At 37.8% G+C, this 27,256-nt stretch overlaps 1 protein-coding gene across 1 annotated transcript; it reads right to left on the bottom strand.

Annotated features, from left to right (window-relative positions):
- Positions 1-538: 538 nt before the first annotated feature.
- On the bottom strand, positions 539-12,635 carry LOC145734525 (uncharacterized). The gene is made up of 8 exons (XM_081987946.1): positions 12,234-12,635; positions 12,023-12,178; positions 4,727-4,977; positions 4,412-4,672; positions 4,064-4,360; positions 3,644-4,011; positions 3,395-3,585; positions 539-618 (listed from the first exon to the last, which is right to left on the bottom strand). Exons 2-8 carry the CDS (start codon positions 12,165-12,167, stop codon positions 566-568), a joined length of 1,566 nt encoding a protein of 521 aa, XP_081844072.1. The 5' UTR covers positions 12,168-12,178; positions 12,234-12,635; the 3' UTR covers positions 539-565.
- Positions 12,636-27,256: the final 14,621 nt, after the last annotated feature.

Genomic DNA, 27,256 nt, shown 5'->3' with positions numbered 1-27,256 from the left:
TCCCGACAGACAATACGTTCGGGAAAATTAAAACCGTGATTGCTTTTCCTGCTGGAATAGACTGGACAGGACGTTTTGCTCTGAAAAACCGATATCGTGTTATTTAACATGGATGCAAATGTAATTCTTGGCTGCGATTGCGAAGTAATATAAGGGAGTCATAAATTTGGCTGTTTGGCCATTTCTGGAAAGCAAATTTGTGAATTACGGCCTGTTTCACTTGCCAAACAGCGCGGGTGTAAATGTGTGTGCCAGCATTGAAATTATTGCAACAATGCCAAAATCTTTGGATTGAAAAGGTCGTTAGGTATTCATGGAAAAAAGTAAATTCAGCTCGACCTTGTTAAAGGTCTGAACTGTTTATGATAGAGCGTGGGCCCCTCCGGGGCTTCGCTAGTCAAATAATCATTACTGCCCCATAATGGTGAAATATGCCTTTTCATGAATTTTAAATTCCTACTTCACCTCGAGGAAAAACGGCAACAATTCGCTTAAGGAACGGTTTTACCGTTTGCGGGACAAATAACACTTTCGAAAATGCTAAAATTTAAAAATATCTTTATTGTTATTGCTTTTTTTTCCGGCTAAAGGTGAGTAAGTACATAGCAGTATCAGGTCCTAGAATTATAAAGGTAATATAATAAGTAAAATAGCGTCATGCAACAGCCTCTAAGGCTGCGTACAGCCTCTAAAGATTATACAATAATATTTAACTAGATTGGAGTTAAAACGCGTCAAATTTAAGGGTGGTAGATAACAGCCACCCCTCCACCCTCCTGTAAAGTTTGATATGTTTTTTTAGGGGTAAAAAATGGTGGTTGAAGAGGAGTGGTGACAAACCACCCAAACAGTCTACAAGTGCAATTTATTGCTGCTTCGAATCTAACAGTATAACATAAAAAACTAGATTTGGTAGAAGTAATTTAAATTTTACTATTTAGATAAGCAGTTTGTGAGAAATTTTGACTATTATTACACCATCTGGTGCCCAAATTATGTTGTTTCACCTAAAAAAACTAAATCAAATGATGCAAAAAATGCAAAAAACGTCCAAAAACACGCCTAAATCCCTAAGGTAAAAAACACGATTCAAAAACTACATTGGATAATCCAATTTTCTTATCAATAAACCAGCTCCTACACGACAATTTTGCTACGCCACTGTGTATAACATTTGATTATACAGGGTGTCCGTTTAACGTAGTCAAACATTTGTTCCAACAATATTAAGGTAGTTGTATACATGTGTGGTAAATCCAAAAGCGACCATAGGAAAACCGCGTAACGGACAGAGAAACGTAGGTAATTGCATGCGCGGGAGAAAGACAGAAAACGAAAAAAATATCAAGTAGGCCATATTTTTAGCGCGCTGTTGCCAAACGCCGTAAGTAAGTTTGTCGAGGGTATTGAATACTTACGGCGTTTGGCAACAGCGCGCTAAAAATATGGCCTACTTGATATTTTTTTCGTTTTCTGTCTTCCTCCCGGCATGAAATTACCTACGTTTCTCTGTCCGTTACACGGTTTTCCTATGGTCGCTTTTGGATTTACCACACCTGTATACCAAATTTGAAAACAAATTGGTATGACGTCAAACATAAAGTTAAATAAAACAATGTTGTCAAATTTATAGAGCTAAAAGTTTTCTAGAGGCATTTAGAGACCTTTTTGGCATTTTAGAAATGATTCTAAAGGCTTCTGGCAATTTTAGAGTAGTTTTTGGATACTTGTGCAGGCATTTTGCAATTTTTGGGTAGTTTTTATTAGTATTTAAAGGTTTGGCAAAATTTTGGATAAGTTTAGGACACTTGTAGAGGCATTTGGAGCAATTTATAGGAGCTTTCCGGTATTATTTAGATACTTCTGACAGAAGTCTATAGAAGATTTTGGTTTTTTAAAAATTTTAGGACAGAAAAAAAAAGAAAGAGCTTTTTAGTAATATTTAGAGACTTCTGACATATCCAAAACAGCTACAGAGGCATCTGGCAATTTTAAAAAAATGTGGTTATGTTTAGGACATTTTAGAGGCTTTTGACAGTTTCTACTGTTAAATTTAGAAGGATCTTTGGCATTTGCAAAATAGCTACAGAGGCTTCTGGCAACAGAAACAATTCTAGGTTAGCTTAGGACACTTGTAGAGGCCTTTGGCAAAAAAAGGAGCTTTTTAGTAATATTTAGAGGCTTCTGACATTTACAAAAAGGTTACAGAAGCTTCTGGCAAATTCTAAAAATTCTATCCAAGTTTACAACACTTGTAGAGCCCTCTGACAATTTTTAGACTACTTTCAGTAATTTAACAAGTGGCTGAGGCTATACAGAAGCTTCTAGGACACTTCTAGAGGCTTCTGACAATTTCCACTAGCTTTTCAGTGGTAATTAAAGAAACCTTTGGCCTAAAGAACACTTTGGGCAATTGAACAAATTCTGGGTTAGGTTAGGCCAGTTGTACAGGCCTCTAGCAATTTTGAGGAGACTTTAAGTAACATTTAGAGATTTATGACATTTTCAAAATGACTACTAAGTTTAGTAAGGGTCTCATTTTAATAAAGTTTAACCTGCACTAGGACAACTACTCTAGTTTCACCAGAAATTGCCTTTCTGGTAACTTTGTAGTAGTTCTAACATCCAAATCGTAAAAATCAACTTTCCATAGAACATACGTCATTCCTGTGACTGACAACGTACAAACACAGACACCCTGTATATGTCAATTAGGGTAAACAAAAAAAAAAGCACCCATCGCGCCGTTGCAAATTACGACTCTCGTATACAATCGTACAGGAAGAAAATTGCAATTTCCCAAAGCGAAAAACCAACTCACCGACACGATTATGTCCGTAGTCGAATATTCAATTCAATATCTCGCATCTGGACAGGGCTTTATATTCGACCGTACATATGGGAAAGTGTCAGAAAAATTGGGATGGACGAAGGCAAAGTTTAATTTGGTTTTTCGTTACGGAACTGTCACAAAAGTATCCCTCCTCCGGTAAACCTTCTCTCATATCACACAAGTTACTTAAGGGTGCGATTCGTTGTTGTTATAGTGGAGTTGGCTACAGTCTAACACTCCCTACCTAACCTAACTCGAATGTGTAATTATTCAAAAAATACTTAAAAATACCGTTTTCGTTGCTGTGTCTATAAGTATAAATATATTATTATGATTATTATTGCTTTACAGTTAGGAAGAGTCTGGGTTCGGCAGAGCGGAAAAGAAACAATAATATTAACAATCCTCTTTTGAGTATTTTAGCTGAGAACAAAGAATTTAATTCCAACTGCAATCCATCCGAAACATCAAAAGGAAAACATTTTGAGCAATATGTATCTTTTCGGCAACGTTGCCAGACTGCAACCTAATCAACTACAATAGAAAAATTGCTGTCTTCACCTGTCACAGTTTGAGTTTCTGCGTTTCTACGTGCCTGATTACCTTTGGATTTGCCGGCTCCTCCATAGTTCATGCACGTTGATTCCATGTGTTTGTTCAAGTACGATTTCAAAGCGAAGCTCTTGAAGCAATGAGAGCACTCGAAACGTTTCTCGTCAGAGTGGGTTTGCATGTGAGCCCTTAAGTTCGATCTGAAAGTTTGCCAGCACATTCTAAGCTTGGTTGTAGTGTAACGGCAGTTGAACTGACCTGTCTGCGAACGCTTTGCCGCAGTGCGCGCATCCGTAGGGCTTTTCTCCAGTGTGAGAACGCAGATGTCCCTGAAGAAGCCACGGTCTCGAGAATTGTTTGCCGCAAATGTCGCAACTGTGAGCCAGTTTGTGGGTGAGCAAGTGCATGGCCAAAGCTGGCATGGACACGTACGCTTTGCCGCACGTGTTGCACTTTTTGGCCGAATGAGAATCCAAGCTTCGATGGGTTTGTTTGTGTCTGGATAGGTTGCTGGATGTGGCGTAACATTTACCGCACTCGTTGCAACTGAATTTGGTTTTTTGATCGCACTCCATCGGTTCTTCTTCGTCTTCTTCAATTTCTTCATCCACCACTTTGTAAAACTTCTGGAAAAACGCACGAATATTAAATCTACCTTCAACTACAATCATGACTTACGGTTTTCTTTCCTGTCCCTGTCACCTTTTTAGCGGTGCGTTTCCTGCGCCTCCTATCGGGCAAATCCATTAACAACCCATTTTTTCCGGATGTTTCTGCTGAATGTCTTCTTTTGGGAACCTCATCCAAAGGCCGCCATACCGTCGAAGATTGCTTGTAAGTGATCATTTCTACAGCTCCATGGGAACTTCCTGGACTTGGTGAACCGGAACTAGGACCTGGAAGGCTGTCCGCTTCCGGTGACAGCGGTAGTACTATGACGTCAGTCGATTCATCGATACTCAAAGGTTGTGCACCCTGAAAGGTTATTATGATTTTTTGGGTGGTTTTATAGTGGTTGGTGGTTACTTGGACAGTATCCACGTCAGAGCTACAGTCACTTCCAGGAGGGGTGGGCATAGCCTGGACGTGCAGATGATTGACCCTTTCAGGAGGCATTTGCACTAGATAAAGGACGTTGTCTGTTTGTGGCCCTTGGACTAGGGTAAAATTGTGTATTGTAGTGTTTTCGACTATCACAGGATCTCTTTGCTGAGCAACGGGTTCGATCTTTTTAACCAGTTCCTGCTTGATTCTTGAAGATGGTGGTTCACGGTCTTCGTTAGGAACCTACGCACCAATTCATCACCTGGTTTAATTGAATTGGGGGGGTTTGCTACTCACTGAGTGATGGATCATCACGACTCCCGGAGCTGTCAACGGAGGCAGACTTTGAGAGAGCGACAGCAAGTCGTGAGCAGCTTCCGTTTCTTCGGCACTTCGTGGTCGGAAGGGCGACGGACTCCCAGAAGGTAACCCTTCCGAAGGTCCTTCTGGGGGCAACTTGGTTCGGGTTTTGAAGGAACTCTGAAGCACCGCCGGTATGGTGGGCGAGAGATCCGTACCGGGGTATGATGTTTCATCGTTGGGTTGAACTGAAATGTTTGTTTGACTTTCACCTTGTCGTTTCTAGTGTGTTACCAGTGAATTCAATGTTTTACTGTCATTCTGCTTTAGTGTAATCGGATTAAAATGTCACGAGATAGGTTAGGTTATTGATAATTTTTGAGGACTGCCTCTGGAATGACTGGATACTAACGACAGTGACATTGGACTGAGTATAATAGGAAATAAACTATACCTTCTTGGTATTTTGGAACAATTTTCTTGGATAATCCTGTAATTAAGTGGAATCGTAAACTTCATCAAAATATAGGCCCCATTAAAGTCAAAACGGGGAACTATAAAAACAAACCGTTGAAGTCCAATATTTATGCAAATGGACCCTTTATTTCCGTAAATTGTTCCGCGGGCTATGGGATCCTTTATTCGGCGCTACATCCGGAAGAAAAATGAGAATTTTCCGGAGAAGGGAAATTTGCATCTTTTTTTCGTTAGCGGATTGATAGAGTGGAAAACGTAAAGGATACGGGGGGCGAGTTTGGAGTAAATGTTTTAATTCTGCGGGATTTGGACGGCCGTTTCCTAGACGGTCGGATTTTCCGGCCAGGGGCGTCCTACAACCTCTCGTCCGCTCAGAATAATCCGAAAGCGCGCCCCTGTTCAAAGCGTTTTCATTACCCTAAGAGATTTCTTTAGCCGGCTCGTCTGTCGATGGATACTTTTTCCTTAAACTAAATTAATTTGGGATTTAGCCGGGCTTCACTCGCAAAGAAATTGAAACGAAACTGTATATACTATAAAAGGCTAAAGTCTTATTTTGAGCGGCTTGATATAAGCTCCACGAAACGATTCAGGATGAACGAATTTTTTTAATGCAAATTACAATCTAGTAATTTACATGGGCAATATCAGTCAAGTCAGAGGAATATGTCCAGCTATTGGCCTAAAATGTCAATGTCACGTGAGCATTCAACCAATAAAAGCCAACATTTTCCGATTTTCAGTTGGGAACCAGTTTGTAGTTGCCTCTACGAAGAGACACCATTTACGTAAAAATCTCTGGTTTGTGATTGTTGTTTGTTGGAGATTTGATATTAAAAAACTGTCACGTGATCATAAAAAAATCACGTGACTGTTTCACAATTTTAACAGAAATGTGTGAGGGGCAAAGGTAAAAATTACGGTCATTTTCATCTTAGCCGGTTTGTGATTTCAGCGTTATGATTGAAAAGTCACGTGACCTATATCTCATTTTATAATTATGATGTCACGTGATTTTTAGATCATACCGTTTTTGGAGCCGAAATGACGGATCGAAAGAAGGCGGTTCTTGTGAAGGTTCAAAGATTCAGTTCAAACTATAAACATTGTTTTGGTGCAGTCACTTTGACGTTTGACGTCAGTGCAACCTAATCCACCGCCCTCTATACTAGAAAGCCTAAAATGTCACTTTTAATGGCGGCGTTAGCCATACACTGCACAAACATAACCACGAAAAATTGACTAAAAAGTAACCACCCTGTAACATAAACTCCGTAACGAACTTCATTCGTGCCGTAAAGGACAAACAAGGTGGATGACGGGTCCATTGAAAAGTTTGAGTGGAGCATCGTGAAAACTCGCCTAATTTAATCCCGAGCAACGTTTTATAATAATAATTCTCGTAGCTTTTGAGGTACGAGGCGTAATTTTAACGATATTAAACAAGTGGAGGGTGGGCGGCGTCCACCCCCAAAAAAGGGGGGCGGCAACGCCGCCAGGTAGCAGAGCCGGCTCGTTATCTTTATTAAGGCGAAAGAAAGGCCGAGGCCCTCATTGTCGTCGTTTTATCGTTGCATAAATTACCCTTTTTTGTTCTAATCAGCCCTATTTACGTATCTTTGAAGGGGTGCGTTTGTTTTGCGGTGGTTGATCGAGATTACAATTTTTTTTTGGGGTCAGTTTGATTTTGTTTTAATGGCAACAATTGTTGGATCATTCAAAGCCGGATCTGCGTTGGCAATTTCCGGGCACGTCATTGCGGCAACAGATAGGCCAGCGTTGTTGATTCGGCAGAAACCAATTTGGCAGGCTCGTATTTCGTGTTAAAACCGGATAATGAACGTGGACTAGCCGTTGCCCTATTCCAGCTTTTAATTGCCGAACGAAAAGGGTGAAGAACTTGCAAAAACTGCGGTCCTTTCCGAGCAAACGGAGCGTCCTTATTAGGGCCGGAAAAAAGATAAAACTCTATGACGCAAAAGGGCTTTATCGTGAGGAACGGATCTACGATTATTGAGGTCGCTAAGCTGACTCTAAAGCGTCCCGTTATGGATACACGCCCAAAAATTAGCCAATCGACGACCGTTAACCTATATTCGTATCTTCAAAAGACACAAAAGTTGCCCTTATTAATTCGGTGGAAGGGGAGGGGTAGAAGAAACCCCTCGTCTTGGGTCGTAATCGAATTACCTTAGCGACTTCTTGATGCTTCATCGCGACGCTCTTTACCAATTAATTTTCTTTGGAGGATCGAGGCCTTAAAGTTGTGCTGACATGACAAGAAAATCGCTAAAAGTGTCTTTACATGTTGCACTGTTGCAGATTTTTACCATTTTCAATTATTACCGAAGTAATCTGTAACGTAGAAAGAGACATGTGTCCTATCTTTCTTCTGTTTGTAGTGAATTGCGTGAGAAGGAATGCATTGGCGTATATCTAATATAAATTTTAAGCAAATGTCAACCAATAGTGGTTTTTCAGGTTATTGGATAGAAAATTTAATGAGGACTCCAAAAATGTGCTCAAAATTGTCACTTTCTTACTCCAAGTGGGTTTTACATGCGATTTTGTCCTTAGCTGTGTTTTTGGCAGTTCAAACCTTGACACCGTTTTTCTTCCTGACTCTATCAAATGTTGTAGTGCTTTTTCAGGTTATAGGATAGAAAATTTTATGAGGATTCCAAAAATGTACTCAAAATAGTCATTTTCTTACTCCAAGTGGGTTTTACATGCACTTTTGTCCTTAACTGTCTTTCCAAACTGTGTTTTTGGCAATTCTAACCTTGACACCGCTTTTCTCCCTGACTCTATCAAATGTTGTAGTGGCTTTTGAGGTTATTGGATAGAAAATTTAACGAGGATTCCAAAAATGTGCTCAAAATAGTCATTTTCTTACTCCAAGTGAATTTTACAGGCGATTTTGTCCTTAACTGTGTTTTTGGCAGTTCAAACTTTTTCACCGCTTTTCTCCCTGATTCTATCAAATGTTGTAGTGACTTTTGAGGTTTTTGGATAGAAAATTAAATGAGGATTCCAAAAATGTGCTCAAAATAGTCATTTTCTCATTCCAAGTGGGTTTTACAGGCGATTTTGTCCTTAACTGTCTTTCCAAACTGTGTTTTTGACAGTTTAAATCTTGACACCGCGTTTCTCCCTGACTCTATCAAATGTTGTAGTGACTTTTGAGGTTATTGGATAGAAAATTTAATGAGGACTCCAAAAATGTGCTCAAAATTGTCACTTTCTTACTCCAAGTGGGTTTTACATGCGATTTTGTCCTTAGCTGTGTTTTTGGCAGTTCAAACCTTGACACCGTTTTTCTTCCTGACTCTATCAAATGTTGTAGTGCTTTTTCAGGTTATAGGATAGAAAATTTTATGAGGATTCCAAAAATGTACTCAAAATAGTCATTTTCTTACTCCAAGTGGGTTTTACATGCACTTTTGTCCTTAACTGTCTTTCCAAACTGTGTTTTTGGCAATTCTAACCTTGACACCGCTTTTCTCCCTGACTCTATCAAATGTTGTAGTGGCTTTTGAGGTTATTGGATAGAAAATTTAACGAGGATTCCAAAAATGTGCTCAAAATAGTCATTTTCTTACTCCAAGTGAATTTTACAGGCGATTTTGTCCTTAACTGTGTTTTTGGCAGTTCAAACTTTTTCACCGCTTTTCTCCCTGATTCTATCAAATGTTGTAGTGACTTTTGAGGTTTTTGGATAGAAAATTAAATGAGGATTCCAAAAATGTGCTCAAAATAGTCATTTTCTCATTCCAAGTGGGTTTTACAGGCGATTTTGTCCTTAACTGTCTTTCCAAACTGTGTTTTTGACAGTTTAAATCTTGACACCGCGTTTCTCCCTGACTCTATCAAATGTTGTAGTGACTTTTGAGGTTATTGGATAGGAAATTTAATGAGGATTCTAAAAATGTACTTAAAATAGTAATTTTCTTACTCCAAGTGGGTTTTACATGCGATTTTGTCCTTAACTGTCTTTCCAAACTGTATTTTTGACAATTCAAACCTTGACACCGCTATTCTCCCTGACTCTCTCAAACGTTGTAGTGGCTTTTGAGGTTATTGGATAGAAAATTTAATGAGGATTCCAAAAATGTGCTCAAAATAGTAATTTTCTCACTCCAAGTGGGTTTGACTAGCAGTTTTGTCACTGACTGTCAAACTGTGCTCAAAAGTTGCAAGAACAGGATTTATAATGCGGTATTCGTTACAAAACGTGTTCCTGAGATTTATGATAGTTATTTTGACAGTGGTCACGTGACTGCTTAGTTAAATTATCCCCCAGAAACCACGTGATATCTGCCACTAATGTCAAAACTGTCAAAATTTATAGTCTACAATTTGCACACAGCAGACAATTTTTGTCAAATTATGGGTTAGCCCATTTTACATTAAAATGAAAAGAAAAACAATGGAACCAATAAAACAGCAAATCGGCTCTCCAAATATCAATTATCGGAAGCGAAACGACGAAATCGAAGGGCTTAGCGTTCCAGGTATCTGGCGCAGTCGGTTGGATTCGAATCCGAATTAATAACATGTAGATCAATTTAATCGAGACCGAAATGAGGGGGAGTTTTCTCCCCCCTCGATTAGAGGATTTCGTTTTCATTATTTCGCATATTGTTCCAAAAAGGGGGGGTTGCCGTTGAATTATCGATAAAAAAAAACAACGTCCTGTCTGATGCCTGATACGGACCAAGCGGTCTGGAATAACGGCCCATTCGATTTTCTCAAACCTGACTGAATAAGCTGTTTTAAAGTGCAAAAAAAAACAGGATTTTTGGTGTGTTGCGTGCGGGGGTTGTAATTTTAGGGGGTCTGTGGGGGGGTGGAGGATAAACGAGCTTTATAAAAAATAACATCAACAGCCCCCCAACAGCTTTACCAAATTAGATTAGGCAGTCTCTGGGGATGGCAATCCCGTTTTGTTTCACGTTTACTGCCCATTTTTTTGTTAAGGCGCGTTTGCCAAATCACTTTAGTTTTCCCCACAATATTTTTGATTGCTTCGCGTGATTAATTCTAAACATCAATGAACTTTTAGAAAGGTTCTTTCCCTATATAGACGACGTTTCCATTTTCCCATTTCAGCGGGATCTATTTTAAATTGGAGCCCGTCTTTGGGCTGATTTATCGCTGAAACGAGTCGGACATGTTTTGATACAAAACTCCATCATACATAAGGTTTCTGGGCAGAAAACAAACCGGGCAAATTAGCGACAGAGCCATATTTTATGCGATTGTTTTGCTCGATTTATACTATACACGCCATATCTTAATCAATGCTCCCGGTGTTTATTAATGGTTTTTTGATTGCCCAGCCCCGGGGGCTTCGCGATAAACCGAACATTTATGTCGTTTTTTATTTATTTTTAACGTGGGGGTACCCGACATTACCCTCGCTTTATTACCGCCATCAGGTAATAATTAATTACCATCCAGATAAGGTTCTTACATAACTAATACCCAACAAATTAATTTTTATTTCTCCGATTATCGCGATTTGATCGGTTCGTTTGTTGGCTCGTTTTATGTTCTACTTATTACACGATTATTATGCATTTACTGGTTAATTTGTTCATTAGTTCTCTCTCCCATCACGCAAAAGTTGGTTGCAATTTTCGGACACCCGGTATACGTTTAATCATCCGGTGCTTTGCAGGAGATTAAAGAGCATTTCAAGACGAACATTTTGAGTTTTTTACGGTTGTCGAAACCCAAAAAATAACTGAGATACAGGGTTTTAAAAATTTGATTGCAATTTTCAAAAAAATCCTTCAAAAAAATGGAATGGCCATGAAATATGTTAACATTGCATTGCCTTTCCAGGTACCCTGTAAAGCTCAATGGTTTAACGCTATACAGGGTGGTCAAAAGAGAATTTCAAGGGCTACAAATTGGTATATTGAACCACCTTGTAACTGTCAAAATAACAGAGTCGGGCTGTCACAGTAAAAACTCTCAAAATCAAATAACTCAGTTTTAACAGTAAATAACTCACTTATTCGACGTTTTAGGTAAAAACGCTCATGTGGGGACATTTTTAGAAAGCTTGAAATCTGCTCTATCTTTTGTTTTCTATGACATTTTGACGTAACTTGTCAAATAAAGGAGTAATTTAGGGTCAAAGCAAGGTGTGTCCGAAAATTTGTGATTTTAAGGTGAAAAAATTTTGACGCCCTCTAGCGTCCAAACAGTGTCATCAATCAGCTCATGGGGGCACATTTTTAGAAAGGTTGAAATCTGCTCTATCTTTTGTTTTCTATGATATTTTGACGTAACTTGTCAAATAAGGGAGTAATTTAGGGTCAAAGCAAGGTGTGTCCCAAAATATGTGATTTTAGGGTGAAAAAATTTTGACGCCCTCTAGCGTCCAAACGGTGTTATCAATCAGCTTATGGGGGCATATTTTTAGAAAGGTTGAAATCTGCTCTATCTTTTGTTTTCTATGACATTTTGACGTAACTTGTCAAATAAAGGAGTAATTTAGGGTCAGAGCAAGGTGTGTCCCAAAATATGTGATTTTAGGGTGAAAAAACTTATAATTTTTTATTTAATTTTTGGAATCTACGTCAAATTCAATACAACGAGCATTTCAATATTTTAAGTTTTCTACGGTTGTTGAAACCTAAAAAATAACGTAGAATTATCAAAAAATGTAATTTCCAAACAAAAAAGTCAAAAAAGTTGAATATCTCGGAACCGGTTAGAAATATAATACTGTCAGGGCGTTAATTTAGCAGATAAGTTTAGTCTTTTGTTAAATCTGCAAGTTTTAGACATGTGACCACTTACCAGGTCTATTAGTTAAAGCTGTATATGAACGTGGAGCTACAGCCCCTTCTGTGGGGCTTTCCGGCTCCCGTTTTTGGTCCCACAGGTCAGTTTCGTTGGCTGTTTGGTATTTGTTGGCCTTTTTCACCATATAGCAACGCGGCATGTTTGTTATCCCTAAAAAAAACACGTATTTTCCTCTAGTAAATCACCCCCAAAATGGTTTACTTACGTCTGAGTCACGATACAGAAAACACAGGTGGTTGAAACATTAAAACCAAAGCAACAAGTTAGCGAAACCACTGGTTGAATCCAAAAGGGGAAAAAACGTGCAACCACTTTGATAATAGCACCACGTCACTGCTATTCTTTTTGGTTTTATTAGTTTTTTTTTTTTAAATCAAAAATGGGGTGTTTCACCCTAAACAGCACTGATTTACGTGGGATTGTACCGATAACCTGGACGACGCCGCCTCTGTTCTGACACTCACATTGTCGCGTAACAGCAATAGTGATGATAATAATAAAAAAGTCGATTCGGAATCATGAAGAAAACCGTTGTTTTTAGGCACTTTATCCCGCACATAAACCCGGAAAAGTTGATTGCAGGACCGCTTTTTAGGGGAGGAAATGAACGGGGATGGCGCGCAGGCGCCAGCCCCTTTCTGGATCAATAACAGCGCTGGCAAACACCACCACCACCTGTTACGAAGCACCGGGAAGCGGTATATTATTGTGTTTCTACGAGGGTTGAAGCTTACGTAGTTTTATTGCAGTATCGCGTTAATTACCGGTGGCACAATAATTATACAACCCTTGTGCGACTGAATTACACGTCGTTCCCGTTTCTGGCGACTAATCCCTACGACCCTGTTAACGTAAAAGAAGGATAATCCCTCTCTTAATATATTTTATCATATCAGCTCTAAGTGGCTTAGGACCCGAATCGTTTTCCCTAGTAAATTGGACATCACAGACCACTTTATTTTTGAAAAACCTCTCTAGAACCCTTTTTAAGGTTCCCTAAACCTCTGAATGCTATAGAGAACCTTCTTAAGAATGCCAGAGCCCTCTACAACTGTTTTTAACTTTCCCAAAACTGTTTCAAATTGCCGGAGACCTCTAGGAACATTTTTAAAGTTCCATAAACCTCTAAATGCTATTGAGAACTTTCTAAAAAGAGCCAGAGGCCCATACAACTGTTTTAAATTTTTCCAGAGTTATCTTAAATTGCCAGAGGTCTCTAGGACCATTTTTAAGGTTCTCTAAATTTCTAAATGCTAATGAGAACCTTCTAAAAAGTGCTTAGAGGTCTCTGAAATTGTCTTAAGCTCCAGGATCATTTTGAAAGTTTCCTAAAAATCTAAATGCTATTAAGAACATTCTTAAGAATGTCAGAGTCCTCTACAACTGTTTTTAAACTTTTCCAAAACTGTTTCAAATTGTCAGAGACCTCTAGAACCATTTTTAAAGTTCCATTAACCTCTAAATGCTATAGAGAACTTCCTAAAAAGTACCAGAGGCCCATACAACTGTTTTAAACTTTCCCAAAGTAACTTCAAATTGCCAGAGGTCTCTAGGACCATTTTTAAAGTTCGCTAAACCTCTAAATGCTATTCAGAACCTTTTAAAAACTGCCAGAAGTCTCTAAAATTGTCTTAAGCTTTCCCAGAACGGTTTTAAATTGCCAGAGGCCTCTAGAACCATTTTGAGAGTTCCATAAACCTTTAAATGCTATGACAACCTTGTAAAAAGTGCCAGAGGCCCTTAGAACCGTTTTGATTGTGCCAAAGGCCTCTAAATTCTATTGAGAATCTTCTAAAATATTCAACCAGCCAAAAACTTCTAAGAATTGCTCAATTGTTGGTATATAAACTTTGATTGGTTGGTCATATAGCATATATATCTGAAGTTATAACCTAAAACTATAATCATTTTGACAATCAATCAATGTCATGATGCAACAGTCAGATGTCACTGAACAGACTATACTTAAGGTGGATTCATAGTTCTGTTTCTGTAAAACATACAAAAGTAAAATTAAAACATGGAAAATAAACAAAAAATATAAAAAATGAATTTCATTCGTTATGCTAATGTTCTTACGTGTTTACGAATCGGATACTGTCGGTAGCCAATCGTACGTTATCGGAACGTCAAATGTCAACCTGTCAATGTCAATGTCAGTCTTGTATATTTTAAAAACTGAGTTTCGTTCTTAGATTTTATTGGTCAAAAATATGTTTTTTAAAAACCTAATTTGGATTTTTTTTTTATACATTTTCCTAACTAGTTATCAGTGAAATAGATACATTCGTTGGCCACAAGTCTTAGTCACGTGAGCATTCAACCAATGAAACTTGACATTTACTGTTTCTGAGTTGGAAACCAGTCAGAGATTGCCTCTGCGAACAGACCAGATGATATCACCAAATGAACCACTCAATCTATTTTTGTCTGACAATATTGGTTGCCAAAAGTTGTAAAATGACGGATTTACGGCAAAACTATGAATCCTCCTTAACAGTGTTGTGGTTTACGTAAATACTGCACATGTGTAGTTATCATTATTGTAATAACCTGTAGAGGTAATAAATTAGAGGGATAGAAAAAAACGACATTTAGGTAAAAAGCTTTCCCATGTTTAGACCGTTCCGAAAGGCAACAAAAACTTACAGACTCTCCGGAAACAATAACAATTACGGGCACAAAACAATCCGGCAAATATAATACGTACACGTTAGGTTCGGGGGTGGGTTTTTGCCCGGTTCGCATGGCCGACCGAAAACAATCGGCCTTTGTGGCAAAAATAGCAGACAAATTCAAACAATGCCGGACACAATCGCATCCGCGGATTCAATTTATCAAAAGTGTGCGGAGCACGTGACCGAAAAAGTTTTCCGCGAACAATGCACGAAAACCGTTTTGGGGATGGCAAAAAGTCGTCACCCTTTCAACCCCTTCGACCCAGTTTTTCTAAGTTTTTCAGATTTCAATTAAGACGTCCCTACAAACGCATTATCATTTAATTGGTCGCTTTTTCTTTGTCGCCAAGTGACACCCCGAAAATGTTTATCTCCCTCCCCTCTACGACGGCTCGTCTCTCATTACCATTTTTTAATTAAATAGTCCAAACGACACGGCTTACTTTTGTTGCCTCCTTGAGATTACTGATGTTTTTAAACGGGATTTTCGGGGCCTTTTGCTATTTCGAGGGGATTAATCTTTGCGTTCTTGCATTTTTATGCTAACTTGATGCCCCGGCTTGCTCGGATAATAATCGGGCACAACTCCAAATGAGATTCTCGGTTTAGTGTTTTTTTTTACTATACTATTTTGAAAAAACACTTTTGTGCACAAAATGTTTTAAACCGTTCCTGTAAAATTTTTGGTCACGTGACCGTCAACTCCAATTGAATACCACGCAATTTTTTAGTATACAAGGTCTTAGTAAAATCATTTTGTAATACATAATAATTTAAAACACGTTTAACTAATAGACCGATAAGGGAAGTGAATTTTCTAATTTTAACAGTTGCGACATTAACAGGTATTGTGATACGTTTTTTACGTCACTTGTCAAAAATCATACAACTGTGACGCGAAATTTCGTATCAAAGTGTTTCTTAACGTCAAAACTGACAGATTTTGCTCCATGGAGCTGTAAATCCAATCTACAATGCATTTCCTTACAGAAGCATCATCTATTTGGCATTTTATACTTTCAGATCACTGGTGAGTGGGTTTTGACAGTTATGACAGTTCTCATAAGACTCAATCAAAGTACGAAAGTGTTCCTTAACGTCATAACTGACAGATTTCGTTCCATGGAGCTGTAAATCCAATCTATAGTACAATCCCTTACAGAAGCATCATCTATTTGGCATTTTATACTTTCAGGTCACTGGTGAGTGGGTTTTGACAGTTATGACAGCTCTCACGTGACGCAAAGTGTAAAAGTCTTCCTTAACGTCAAAACTGACAGATTTTGCTCCATGGAATGGACAAAAAATACAAAGCAATTCCTTACAGAAACACATCTATTTGGCATTTTTAACAGAACTTGCTCAGGGTAATTCTTCAAATAAGCTACTAAATGTAATTTTATAGTTTCAGGTTACTGGTGAACGGATTTTGACACTTATGACAGCTGTCACGTTGTCCTAGTTAACTGTACCAAAGACCAAATGAAAACTTTTCGTCAATTTGCACACTTTGACAACAACGTAGAATTTGGTTTGATTTTCTGTATAAGTTATTGTTTATGTTTACAGCCATTCGGCAATCTAATTAAGGTCAGTCTTAACAATACAGTGTTGCACATTTCCTAATAATTCCGGAAAAACTAAATAAATTGTGTAATCTAGTTTAAGGGGACGTAAATTAAATGCATCAAGTTGTCGTGACTGAAACAAAAAAAGCGTTTGGATGATTTATACGCGTCCACGTCCGCGGCATTGATTTTAAAATTTTATTTCTATTAGTTGGGGCCAAGTGTAATTCGTTTTTGGCGTTAGTTTAAATGGAAACAGCCATCAGCGTCAGAAACAAGGACATTAATTCCGGGTCGGGCCGGCTTTATCGCCCGTCCATGTTCCGCTTTTGATAGATCGCGTTGTTTACGCCATCCGCCGATGCTCGATTTCATTACTCCCGTCCGTTATTTATCGTCCCGTTTTTTGTGTCGATACACATCTGGTCGCTATTATTTTAATTTTTTTTTCCATTCCAGCTCCCCAAAGGGGACGACCCTGGAGGTGCTTCTGACACTATTTTCGAATCGACGATGCTTAATCCATTCGCTCGAAAGTTTGTTGGAGAACACGCCGCCACCAAACATTCAATTCAACTGGATGGCATTTGAAACAAGTTTTAGTAGGACGATGTTGCCGGTTTGTTTCAGTTTGCCAAGTCCACTTGGGCCTAAATCACAGTGAGTAGTTTGTAACTGGTCAACACTTAAGTGATTTACGCAAATACTGCACATTTTAGGCTTCCTTCAGGAATTACAAGGTTTTTTTAAAACTAACCCTATTTCGACTGAGGAAAGCTCCAAAAAAAATAAAAAATGGCAACCCTGTAAATTTTAAAAGTTTCCGTAAAACGAGACTCTTGTATGCGACGCCTTAGTGAGAGAGAGAGAGACACTCTATGAAAAGAAACTTTGTCAGATACAGAAACTCGAATTATTATGGTTATATCTCCCGAGTTTCCTATTATTCAATCTGGCTGAATACGAAACACCCTAAACCTTAAAGGAGGTGCCACCAGGATTATATGAATAATATTTTGGGCGGGGGTGAAGTTTCTGAAATTTAAACTTTTCATAATTTGTAAGTGTACGACACACACGCGTTTTTCCTGAGCACTTTGCATAATTGAAACGGGTTTTTGTTTTTTTTTCTGCTCGCTGCATGCTGAATTAGCGACGCGAAAACTTTACCTGAAAGCTGAAAGATCTTTTAAAATCGTGCATAGAGCAACAAAATTGGATTTTTCCTACTAAAACCTGGGCAAAGCAATTAAACAGCAGACGGGGCCCGTAAGTATTTCTCGCAGTCGTAGATTCATCACCTGACGGGGTCATCTGATACCTCCAGCACGCGCTTCACTGATAGGCGGTCGTCCCGGTGATTTACAGCAACCTGAGGCCCCTTCTCCCGTTTTAATGTATTACGTGGCCGTTTCCCGTTACCTCCTGGCTCTTCCCGTATTTTCTATTTTTTTTTTTTTGGTGAAGTAGGCACCTAATACCGACTGATAATAAAACGATTAATAATTGAGCGCAAGTTTCCCCTTAAACCTGTCAAATATCTCTTTCGTTCTAATCCGGTTACCTTGCTGCAAAGCCGGCCCTCGTTCCCGAGGGAATTCCCGTCCCGAAAATGCACCGACAATCTACCGGGAATGTGCTCTGACACTAATTGGAGGGAAGCCCGTTTGGGACTTGGAAATTCGTTCAACAGGTTAGGCACTGTGTATTGAAGATTATCTTTCCCCAGTAAAAATATGAAAAGTGTCGGCAAAAGATTCTATTTAGAGAAGTTCAAAGTTATCACAAAACATAAGCAAAACTACATTTTATTATCTAGTTTTGTTGTGATCAGTTTTTAGTAGGATTTAGAGGCTTTTATAGGTATACCAACAATTGAGCAATTCTTAGAAGTTTTTGGCTGGTTGAATATTTTAGAAGGTTCTCAATAGAATTTAGAGGTCTTTGGCACATTCAAAACGGTTCTAAGGGCCTCTGGCACTTTTTACAAGGTAGTCTATAGCTTTAGAGGTTTATGGAACTTTAAAAATTTTCCTAGATGTCTCTGGCAATTTAAAACAGTTTTGGGAAAGTTAAAAACAGTTGTAGAGGGCTCTGGCATTGTTAAGAAGGTTCTCTATAGCATTTAGAGGTTTAGAGAATTTTAAAAATGATCCTGGAAGCCTCTGGTAGTTTAAAACAGTTCTGGGAAAGCTTAAGACAATTTTAGAGACCTCTAGCAGTCTTAAGAAAGTTCTGAATAGCATTTAGAGGTTTAGGGAACCTTAAAAATGGTTCTAGACACCTCTGGCAATTTGAGATAACTCTGGAAAAGTTTAAAACAGTTGTATGGGCCTCTGGTACTTTTTAGGAAGTTCTCTATAGCATTTAGAGGTTTATGGAACTTTAAAAATGGTTCTAGAGGCCTCTGGCAAATTTAAAACAGTTTTGGGAAAGTTAAAAAACAGTTGTAGAGGGCTCTGGCATTGTTAAGAAGGTTCTCTATAGCATTTAGAGGTTTAGAGAATTTTAAAAATGATCCTGGAAGCCTCTGATAGTTTAAAACCGTTCTGGGAAAGCTTAAGACAATTTTAGAGACCTCTAGCAGTCTTAGGAAAGTTCTGAATAGCATTTAGAGGTTTAGGGAACCTTAAAAATGGTTCTAGACACCTCTGGCAATTTGAGATAACTCTGGAAACGTTTAAAACAGTCGTATGGGCCTCTGGTACTTTTTAGAAAGTTCTCTATAGCATTTAGAGGTTTATGGAACTTTAAAAATGGTTCTAGAGGTCTCTGGCCATTTGAAACAGTTTTGGGAAAGTTAAAAACAGTTGTAGAGGGCTCTGGCATTGTTAAGAAGGTTCTCTATAGCATTTAGAGGTTTAGAGAATTTTAAAAATGATCCTGGAAGCCTCTGGTAGTTTAAAATAGTTCTGGGAAAGCTTAAGACAATTTTAGAGACCTCTAGCAGTCTTAAGAAAGTTCTGAATAGCATTTAGAGGTTTAGGGAACCTTAAAAATGGTTCTAGACACCTTTGGCAATTTGAGATAACTCTGGAAAAGTTTAAAACAGTTGTATGGGCCTCTGGTACTTTTTAGAAAGTTCTCTATAGCATTTAGAGGTTTATGGAACTTTAAAAATGGTTCTAGAGGCCTCTGGAAATTTAAAACAGTTTTGGGAAAGTTAAAAACAGTTGTAGAGGGCTCTGGCATTGTTAAGAAGGTTCTCTATAGCATTTAGAGGTTTAGAGAATTTTAAAAATGATCCTGGAATCCTCTGGTAGTTTAAAACAGTTCTGGGAAAGCTTAAGACAATTTTAGAGACCTCTAGCAGTCTTAAGAATGTTCTGAATAGCATTTAGAGGTTTAGGGAACCTTAAAAATGGTTCTAGACACCTCTGGCAATTTGAGATAACTCTGGAAAAGTTTAAAACAGTTGTATGAGCCTCTGGTACTTTTTAGGAAGTTCTCTATAGCATTTAGAGGTTTATGGAACTTTAAAAATGGTTCTAGAGACCTCTGGTAATTTAATATAATTCTGTAGAAGTTGTAAAAGCCTCTGACTAGATTTTAGAGTTAAATGTTTTTATAAGGTTCAGCACACTTGTGAAAGCCTCTAATATCATTTAGAGGCCTCTAAAACTTGCCAAACTAACTCTAATAGCCTCTAACAATTTAAAAAAAAAAGTATTTAAAGACCCATATTATTTTCAAGATAATTCTATAGTTTTGTAGCATTTTTTTACTTTCTTAAAGTCCTTCCAAGTTAATTATTGCTTTACTAACTTTGGTTCTATCACATTTCCCAATCCGTTATGAATAGAAATTAGTATCGGGCCACCTGTTCCTGTATTCCTGTCCGACCGGAAAACTTTCACCCCGTTATGAAAAATCCCCCTTTTCGCTTTTCAAACTTTTAATACCCATTTCACTTCGTAATGAACGAGGTTTCGTACGTAACGATGATGAATTATTCGAAAATTAATACCTCAAAAACATCATAACAAGCGCTAAATACTTAACAACCCAATTTGTTCTTTTGTAAGTTTCCTGGAGAACCGGCAACGGTGCCGAGCCAAAATCAAATCAGAGTAGTTGTTGTCGACAATGGCAGGCCTCATCAGAAGTTTCCGGGGGCCCCCGCAAGAGCCCTCAGCCAGATGGAACTACTTGGAAAGTTGAGAGAGAAGTTTACGTAAGTTTCGGTGTTGGTTAATCATTTATTCAATTCGTTTTGTGGAACACCCTGTATACAAAAGTATTTATAAGGGCGAGTAGAGGAGATAAAATGCAAAAAGGACTGCCTCCCTAGAGTCCTGATCCAGATATGGAAGTTTGCCGCTGCTGTTGCGGTCGGTCCGAATCCAGGGATTATTCTTATTCATCGGTACGTGCTGAGAATAACTCGGTTCCTATCCAGGGAAATGCCTTATGGTAATGCTTAAGGATTTTCCCTAAAATGCGTTCATATTTTCTCGTTATTAAATTTTATCCAACAAGTTTCGGTAAAGTGCATCATCAGGTTTTTTTGTGAATGGTACGCCACTGCTTCATGGCCCGCCTGGAAATTCCCTAGCAATCTGACACAAACTTTCTTTTGTTATCTTTGCGGTGATTAATTGTGGAGTTTTTGCCAGTTCTAACGTCATCGGTGGCAGGGGGGGGGGTTTGAAGGGGGAGGGGGAAATAATGAAAAGCCGCTCGCTTTTTTGTTTCTTCCCTAGGGAGTTAGAGACAATGGGAGCCAATATTAGGGCGGCCGAAACAAATAATATTAGCTGGTGAAGGTGATTGTTTCCACCAAAGTGGGTTTCAAGTAAAATGCCCTTTGGCAACATATTAAGACGAGTAATCGATTAAAAGCGAGTATATCGGCCAGTTTAAAAAGGTTCTTTTAACTTGCCCTCCCGCTCTATTCCGGTTTTTCGTCTCGCTCGCTCTAGTGCTGTTGCATTTTCGTGATAGGGCACATTTCCTGCGATCGAGCATCCGCTTTTAAAGCGTTACAAAAAGGAAACTATGCCCTTTCGGACTCCCCACATGCCACCCTAAAATATACATTGTAATTAAGCCCCTTTTCTCATTTTAAACCTCAGCTTAAAAACCCTAGGGGCACTTAATAAGGAAAACAAAATTAATTGACACACCCTGTATATTCTTGTCTGTTAAGCTATTTAGTACACATATTTTGAAATAACACATTAAGAGCTCCAATCTTCAATAACTTCAGGGAAGCTTAAGAAGCAAACCTAAAATTGTTGGTTTGGACTACTGGTAGAATATTTACAACTGCTGCTATAAACGAAATGAAGACGACTTTACTTGGTAGGTCTTGAAAAGCTCGTTTGACCACCCTGTAGAGTGTCTATAGGAGAAATACGTGAGTTATTTCTGACACCAAAATGCCTTTTTGCATACAAATTACCTTGAAATGCCTTTAAAATACCTCTCAATGCATCTATTATTGCTCAAAATGCCTCAAACTGCCTTGAAATACATCAAAATGTCTTTAAATTATTTAAACTGCTTCAGGATACCTCCAAATGAGATAAAGATAAATTTTGATGAAATATACCCTTGAAATTTATTTTTTTTGGTCACGTGACTGTTTTTAGGTTAGGTTAAGTAGCATGTCTGCTTTTACAATTTGTACATGACTATTGACTGTCCAAATGTCAATAAGGATTAATGATCTAATAAAAATGGCTTCCTCAGGTCACGTGACTGTTTTTTTCAAATTTTAAAGACACAAAAGCTTCAAATTGATTTTCTAAGGTCAGGTGACTTGTGTTTTTCCAAATTCTGATAAACAAAAAACATTTTTTGTACGGCTGCCTGAAATTACGGGTTATATTTTGACGTTTTCCCGAATCTTCTAACTGTCATAGTAACCAAGTTAGCACGTGTCAAATAAAGACAGTTAATAATTAAAACATTGAAACATTGTTAATTTGAATCTAGACAGTAGTAAAATTGTATGAACTAGATCACGTGACTTGATAATTCAATTTTTGAGCTTGCAACATTGTAAAGGCCAGCTAAAATCTGTCAAAATTAGTCACGTGACCTTTAAAATTAAAAAATTTGGTACATTAAATTTACACTATTTTAGACAGTTGAAAAATCTGAAATTGCAAAAGACAGATCACGTGACTTTAATTATGCCATTTTAGAGCTTGCAACACTGTCCAAGTCAACTGACACCTGTCAAAAACAATCACGTGACTTTAAAACGTAATTTAAATGTTGATCATTTAATAAATTTAATTTAGACAGTTGGAAAAGCTGAAATTGCAAAAGACACATCACGTGACTTTGATTATGCCATTTTAGAGCTTGCAACACTGGCAAAGCCAACTGACACCTGTCAAAAACAGTCACGTGACATTAAAATGTAATTTAAATGTTGATAATTTAATAAATTAAATTTAGAGAGTTGGAAGAGCTGAAATTGTAAAAGACACGTTACGTGACGTTAATAATACAATTTTGAGCTTGCAACACTGTAAAAGCCAGTTGACACTTGTCACATTCTATGCAACCACGCTGCCTTTGAATTAATAATCTTTACAATCCTTTTTTGATCACCCTGTATACGGTTTATGGATATTGTTAAGTAAACGCAATTATTTGGAAATAAAATTGATTTCACTGAATTCAAATTTGAAGATAACAGTTCCTAGTTCGTAACTCGATTATTTCGCCAATTTCAGCGTAATTTAATTAATAGTCTTGTAACCACCCTGTATACTGTTTATAAGAAAATTTCAAACAACTAAATGGTTTCCTAAAAAACACTGATTTTCCTTAATTCAACTCCGTTATTTTGCCAGTTACAGGGTGATTTAGTATATCAGTTACCAGAGTGGTCCTCAGTTATTTTTCCAGTTACAAGGTGATTCAATTAACCAATTAAGAGCTCTTTTAATCACACTGTGTAGTTCTTATACCAAAAAGACATATTCTAGTCAATCCAAGTGGATTGAGGTTAACTACAAACTAATATAGAATATTTGTAAATTCCGGGTTTGGTTTACCTTAAACTTCCATTCGTCTCATTTGTCCAGGAATTTCACCCCTCCTTTCCCTCTCTTGAAAACAGGCATCCGCCAGGACTTAACAGGCAAAGTTTAATTGGCAATTTCCCCCCCACTAATTTAAAAATATAATAGATTTTACGCCCTTTTAATTTAATTGATAACGTTCTTGTTGTGCAGGAATTTTTTTTTGGCAAAATGCTGGATTATTGGACGTTTTAGTGTAGCTTTGAGTAGGAGATTTTCTTTAAAACCGATTTGAATTGCAAAGTAAGGGGAAAACAATGACTCACCTCACCCTTGGCGTAGGGCAAGGGCCTAATCAGCACTCATGAATACTTAAATCGCATTTTTGGCCCCCAGGCCAACAAAAAAAAAGTGTTTTCACATAGAACAGAGTGTTAAAAGTATCCACTTTCCGGGTACTTTTCAGTAGCACCGGAAACCGGAAAGTCTGAGTAACTCAATATCAGTCCCGGTGTATCAGTGTTCTAACACAATTGCAACTCTAGTTTAGGGTGTAAAACGACCACAAGCTGAATCTTTCCCCCAAAATTGTATTATCGCTAATGGGGCGCTGGGACGACGTTTGCATAAAAAAGCCATCAGTCCGGGGGAGTCCTTGATTGCTTGTCGTTTGTTTAAATGGCCCCTATCTCGATGTAGAAAAAGTTACGGAGCTTTAAAAAGTTCCACGAAAGAAGGGCCAATTTATACTTGTTGCCCTCCCGACGTTAATGTACGAAAACTCCCCCGCCCTAGGGAAAAACAGTATCGTTTTTATGGCACGTGTGATTAGGGGGAACACGCGACACCCGCCACGTGCCTACCTGGCCGTGGACACCACCTGATGGGTCACGCAGCTGGGGCTCCTTTATGGGCTTCCGTACGGATACCGGAAGAGATACACGGTACCGCTCTGTAGGGGTGACTGAACTACCCTAGGGACTGAAAATAGATGGTTTTCTAAGGTATTGTGTGTGTATTGACAAAGATTTTCCCTACAGGGTGTCACAAATTTGAAGCATTAGCATTGCAATCTTAGAAACCATAGTTGCGCATTTTTTTGCTAAATAATTTAGTATACCTATACAGGGTGTCTCAGTTTTAAGTGCCCAAACTTTAATGTCGGATAGTACGTCGAAAAATAACAACACTTTGCTATATAAACCTATATCCAATAGGGCGTCGTTACTGATATACAGGGTGTTAAAGTTTTTTAAAAAAATTGCTTATAGCCATAAGAATTGTCACAGTCAAAACTTAACGTAAGCTTTCCCTAAAGTATCTCTGTCCAAAAGGCACTAAATAACTTTTAATTTGTTAAGTTTTATTTAATTTGTTTCCTAATTTAAGTTATGTGATAATAATAAATTTTTATACCATTATAACCTTTCCTTTTTTTACTCTGAAATGGTGCGTCAATCCGAAAAAACACAAGAGGACTTTTGTCTCCCAAATTAAACAGTCATCTCAAAAACAAATTTTAATTTCCAAAAAGGCAGTGGCGTAACATTTTTTTTATCCAAAGTACCTAGGCGTACGTCGGTAAGTACGACACTGGTTGCGTCACAGTTCAATTTTTTATTTCATTGAAGACGTTTTGAACAGGAGATATTCACACAAAAATTTCATTACAATATCTCCAACGGTTTTCGAGAAATTCTCAAATAAGCAATTTTTTTAAAAAACTTTAACACCCTGTATATCAGTAACGACGCCCTATTGGATATAGGTTTATATAGCAAAGTGTTGTTATTTTTCGACGTACTATCCGACATTAAAGTTTGGGCACTTAAAACTGAGACACCCTGTATAACTCACTTATTTGAAACCCTCTGTATAAACTCACCCTATAACAAAAGAAAGCTAATAAATGGGGCTATCACGTGACGTTAACTGGACCAGGCTAAGTTGTACCGTTTGGTCGCTAGAGGGCGTCAAAGTTGATGATTTTTTTCGTTTTTTTATCAATATCTCGAAAACGGTTTGAGTTAGGGCAACTTTAACAAAATATGACATTTTTTGTACAGCGTGGATTTTTATGGAAGTAGTCTTTTACTGTCTAGATAGCTTTAGGTTAATGGTAGACATGTAACTTAGACTGTCATTTGTCAAAGCGTAATTTTTTAAGGCTACCACGGAGTAAAAACTGTCAAAATTGCTATAATTTTAAAGTCATTTCCAAAACCGTGCTAGTTAAAGCAAAATGGACGTTAAATTCGTGTTTCTTGGTGTAAAATTAATAAAAAAGGGTCACTTTGATTGAGCAAAATGCAATATGGCCGCTTTTAGTATAGTAGGCTCAAAAATTACAAATTTGAGTCAAAGTTTTATGCACTTTTCCAAATAATCGTCCATAACTCGCTTATTTCAAACCCTCTGTATAAACACACCCTATAACAAAAGAAAGCTAATAAATGGGGCTATCACGTGACGTTAACTGGACCAGGCTAAGTTGTACCGTTTGATCGCTAGAGGGCGTCAAAGTTAACTCTTATTTTTCGTTTTTTTTTTATCAATTTCTCGTTAACGGTTTGAGTTAGGTTAGGGCAACTTTAACAAAATATGACATTTTTTGTACAGCGTGGATTTTTATGGAAGTAGTCTTTTACTGTCTAGATAGCTTTAGGTTAATGGTAGACATGTAACTTAGACTGTCATTTGTCAAAGCGTAATTTTTTTAAGGCTACCACGCAGTAAAAACTGTCAAAATTGCTATAATTTTAAAGTCATTTCCAAAACCGTGCCGGTTAAAGCAAAATGGACATTAAATTCGTGTTCCTCGGTGTAAAATTAGTAAAAAATGGTCACTTTGATGGAGCAAAATGCAATATGGCCGCTTTTAGTGTACTAGGCTCAAAAATTACAAATTTGTGTCAAAGTTTTATGCACTTTTCCAAATAATCGTCCATAACTCGCTTATTTGAAACGCTCTATATAAACGCACCCTATAACAAAAGAAAGCTAATAAATGGGGCTATCACGTGACGTTAACTGGACCAGGCTAAGTTGTACCGTTTGGTCGCTAGAGGGCATCAAAGTTGATTATTTCCCTTTAGATATTTTCATGAATATTTCGAAAACAGTTTGAGTTAGGGGTGTGAAATTTTTACTACTTATACACCTCTAACCTCTATGGGAGGCAACTTTTACTAGATATTACATTTTTTAATGTTTGACCTTGAAAAATAAAAAAGTGAATTTTTGACATTTTTCACAGGAGATTTTTTGGAATTTTTTTTTAAATTTGAAAGTAGTATTTCACTGCTTGTAAGGCTTTAGGTCAATGAGGGAAATGTGACGTGTAGTGTCATTTGAAATTTTTTAATTTTTTAAGGGTGCCACGACCTAAAAACTGTCAAAATTTTAGTACCAATGTATGGTAAGATTCAAACTAACTGAAGCACAGAAGACCAGTTACAAGCTTGTATTAACAGCTTTGCAGGTCACGACATATTTGACAAACGTCACAAACGAAAATCCCGTCGTAAGTGTCAAAATAATGAACACAAAACTGTCAAACCTAATCTGTCTATAATAGGGCCAGTAAACTCACCATACTTTAATTCCTTGAGTTTTTGATGGTAAATTCAGACAATTTTGACGTATATAACAGTTGTCACGTGATATATTACAGATTATGTGCAAAACGTCACAGTCAAATTAGAACCTAGCCTAAGGTGCCCTTAAATATGTACTAACCCGAATGTGGATAGTTTCACGTCATTAGTTGTTCAGAGCACTGTTTTGACATATTTGACAGACAGAAAAGTGCGCAAGCAATGGACTTTGCGCGACATTTGGTTCAGTTTTAAATTGCGCAACGTTGTCCCAATTTTTCGTATCTCTTATAGTTTTCGAGATCCCAATGGTGAGGATCGAATGGTAGGTGTAATTTATCAAAAATTAAAAGTGGTAGTATATCACAGAAACCCCCCTAAAAAAAAAATGGGACACCCCTTC

Source organism: Ips typographus, linkage group LG10 (genome assembly GCF_016097725.1).
Source record: "Ips typographus isolate SLU linkage group LG10, UJ_Ityp_2.0, whole genome shotgun sequence".
Taxonomy (NCBI): domain Eukaryota; kingdom Metazoa; phylum Arthropoda; class Insecta; order Coleoptera; family Curculionidae; genus Ips; species Ips typographus.
The sequence above is the reverse complement of the archived record's forward strand: the minus strand, read 5'-3'. Positions and strand labels throughout refer to the sequence as shown.

Excerpts from the sequence above, each read along its gene's own strand:
- LOC145734525 (XM_081987946.1), bottom strand. The coding sequence starts at position 12,167 with ATGCCGCGTTGCTATATGGTGAAAAAGGCCAACAAATACCAAACAGCC. Across the intron at positions 4,673-4,726 it reads TCGTGATGATCCATCACTCA|GTTCCTAACGAAGACCGTGA; the intron begins GTGAGTAGCAAA and ends ATTGGTGCGTAG. Across the intron at positions 3,586-3,643 it reads GGCAAAGCGTTCGCAGACAG|ATCGAACTTAAGGGCTCACA; the intron begins GTCAGTTCAACT and ends GCAAACTTTCAG.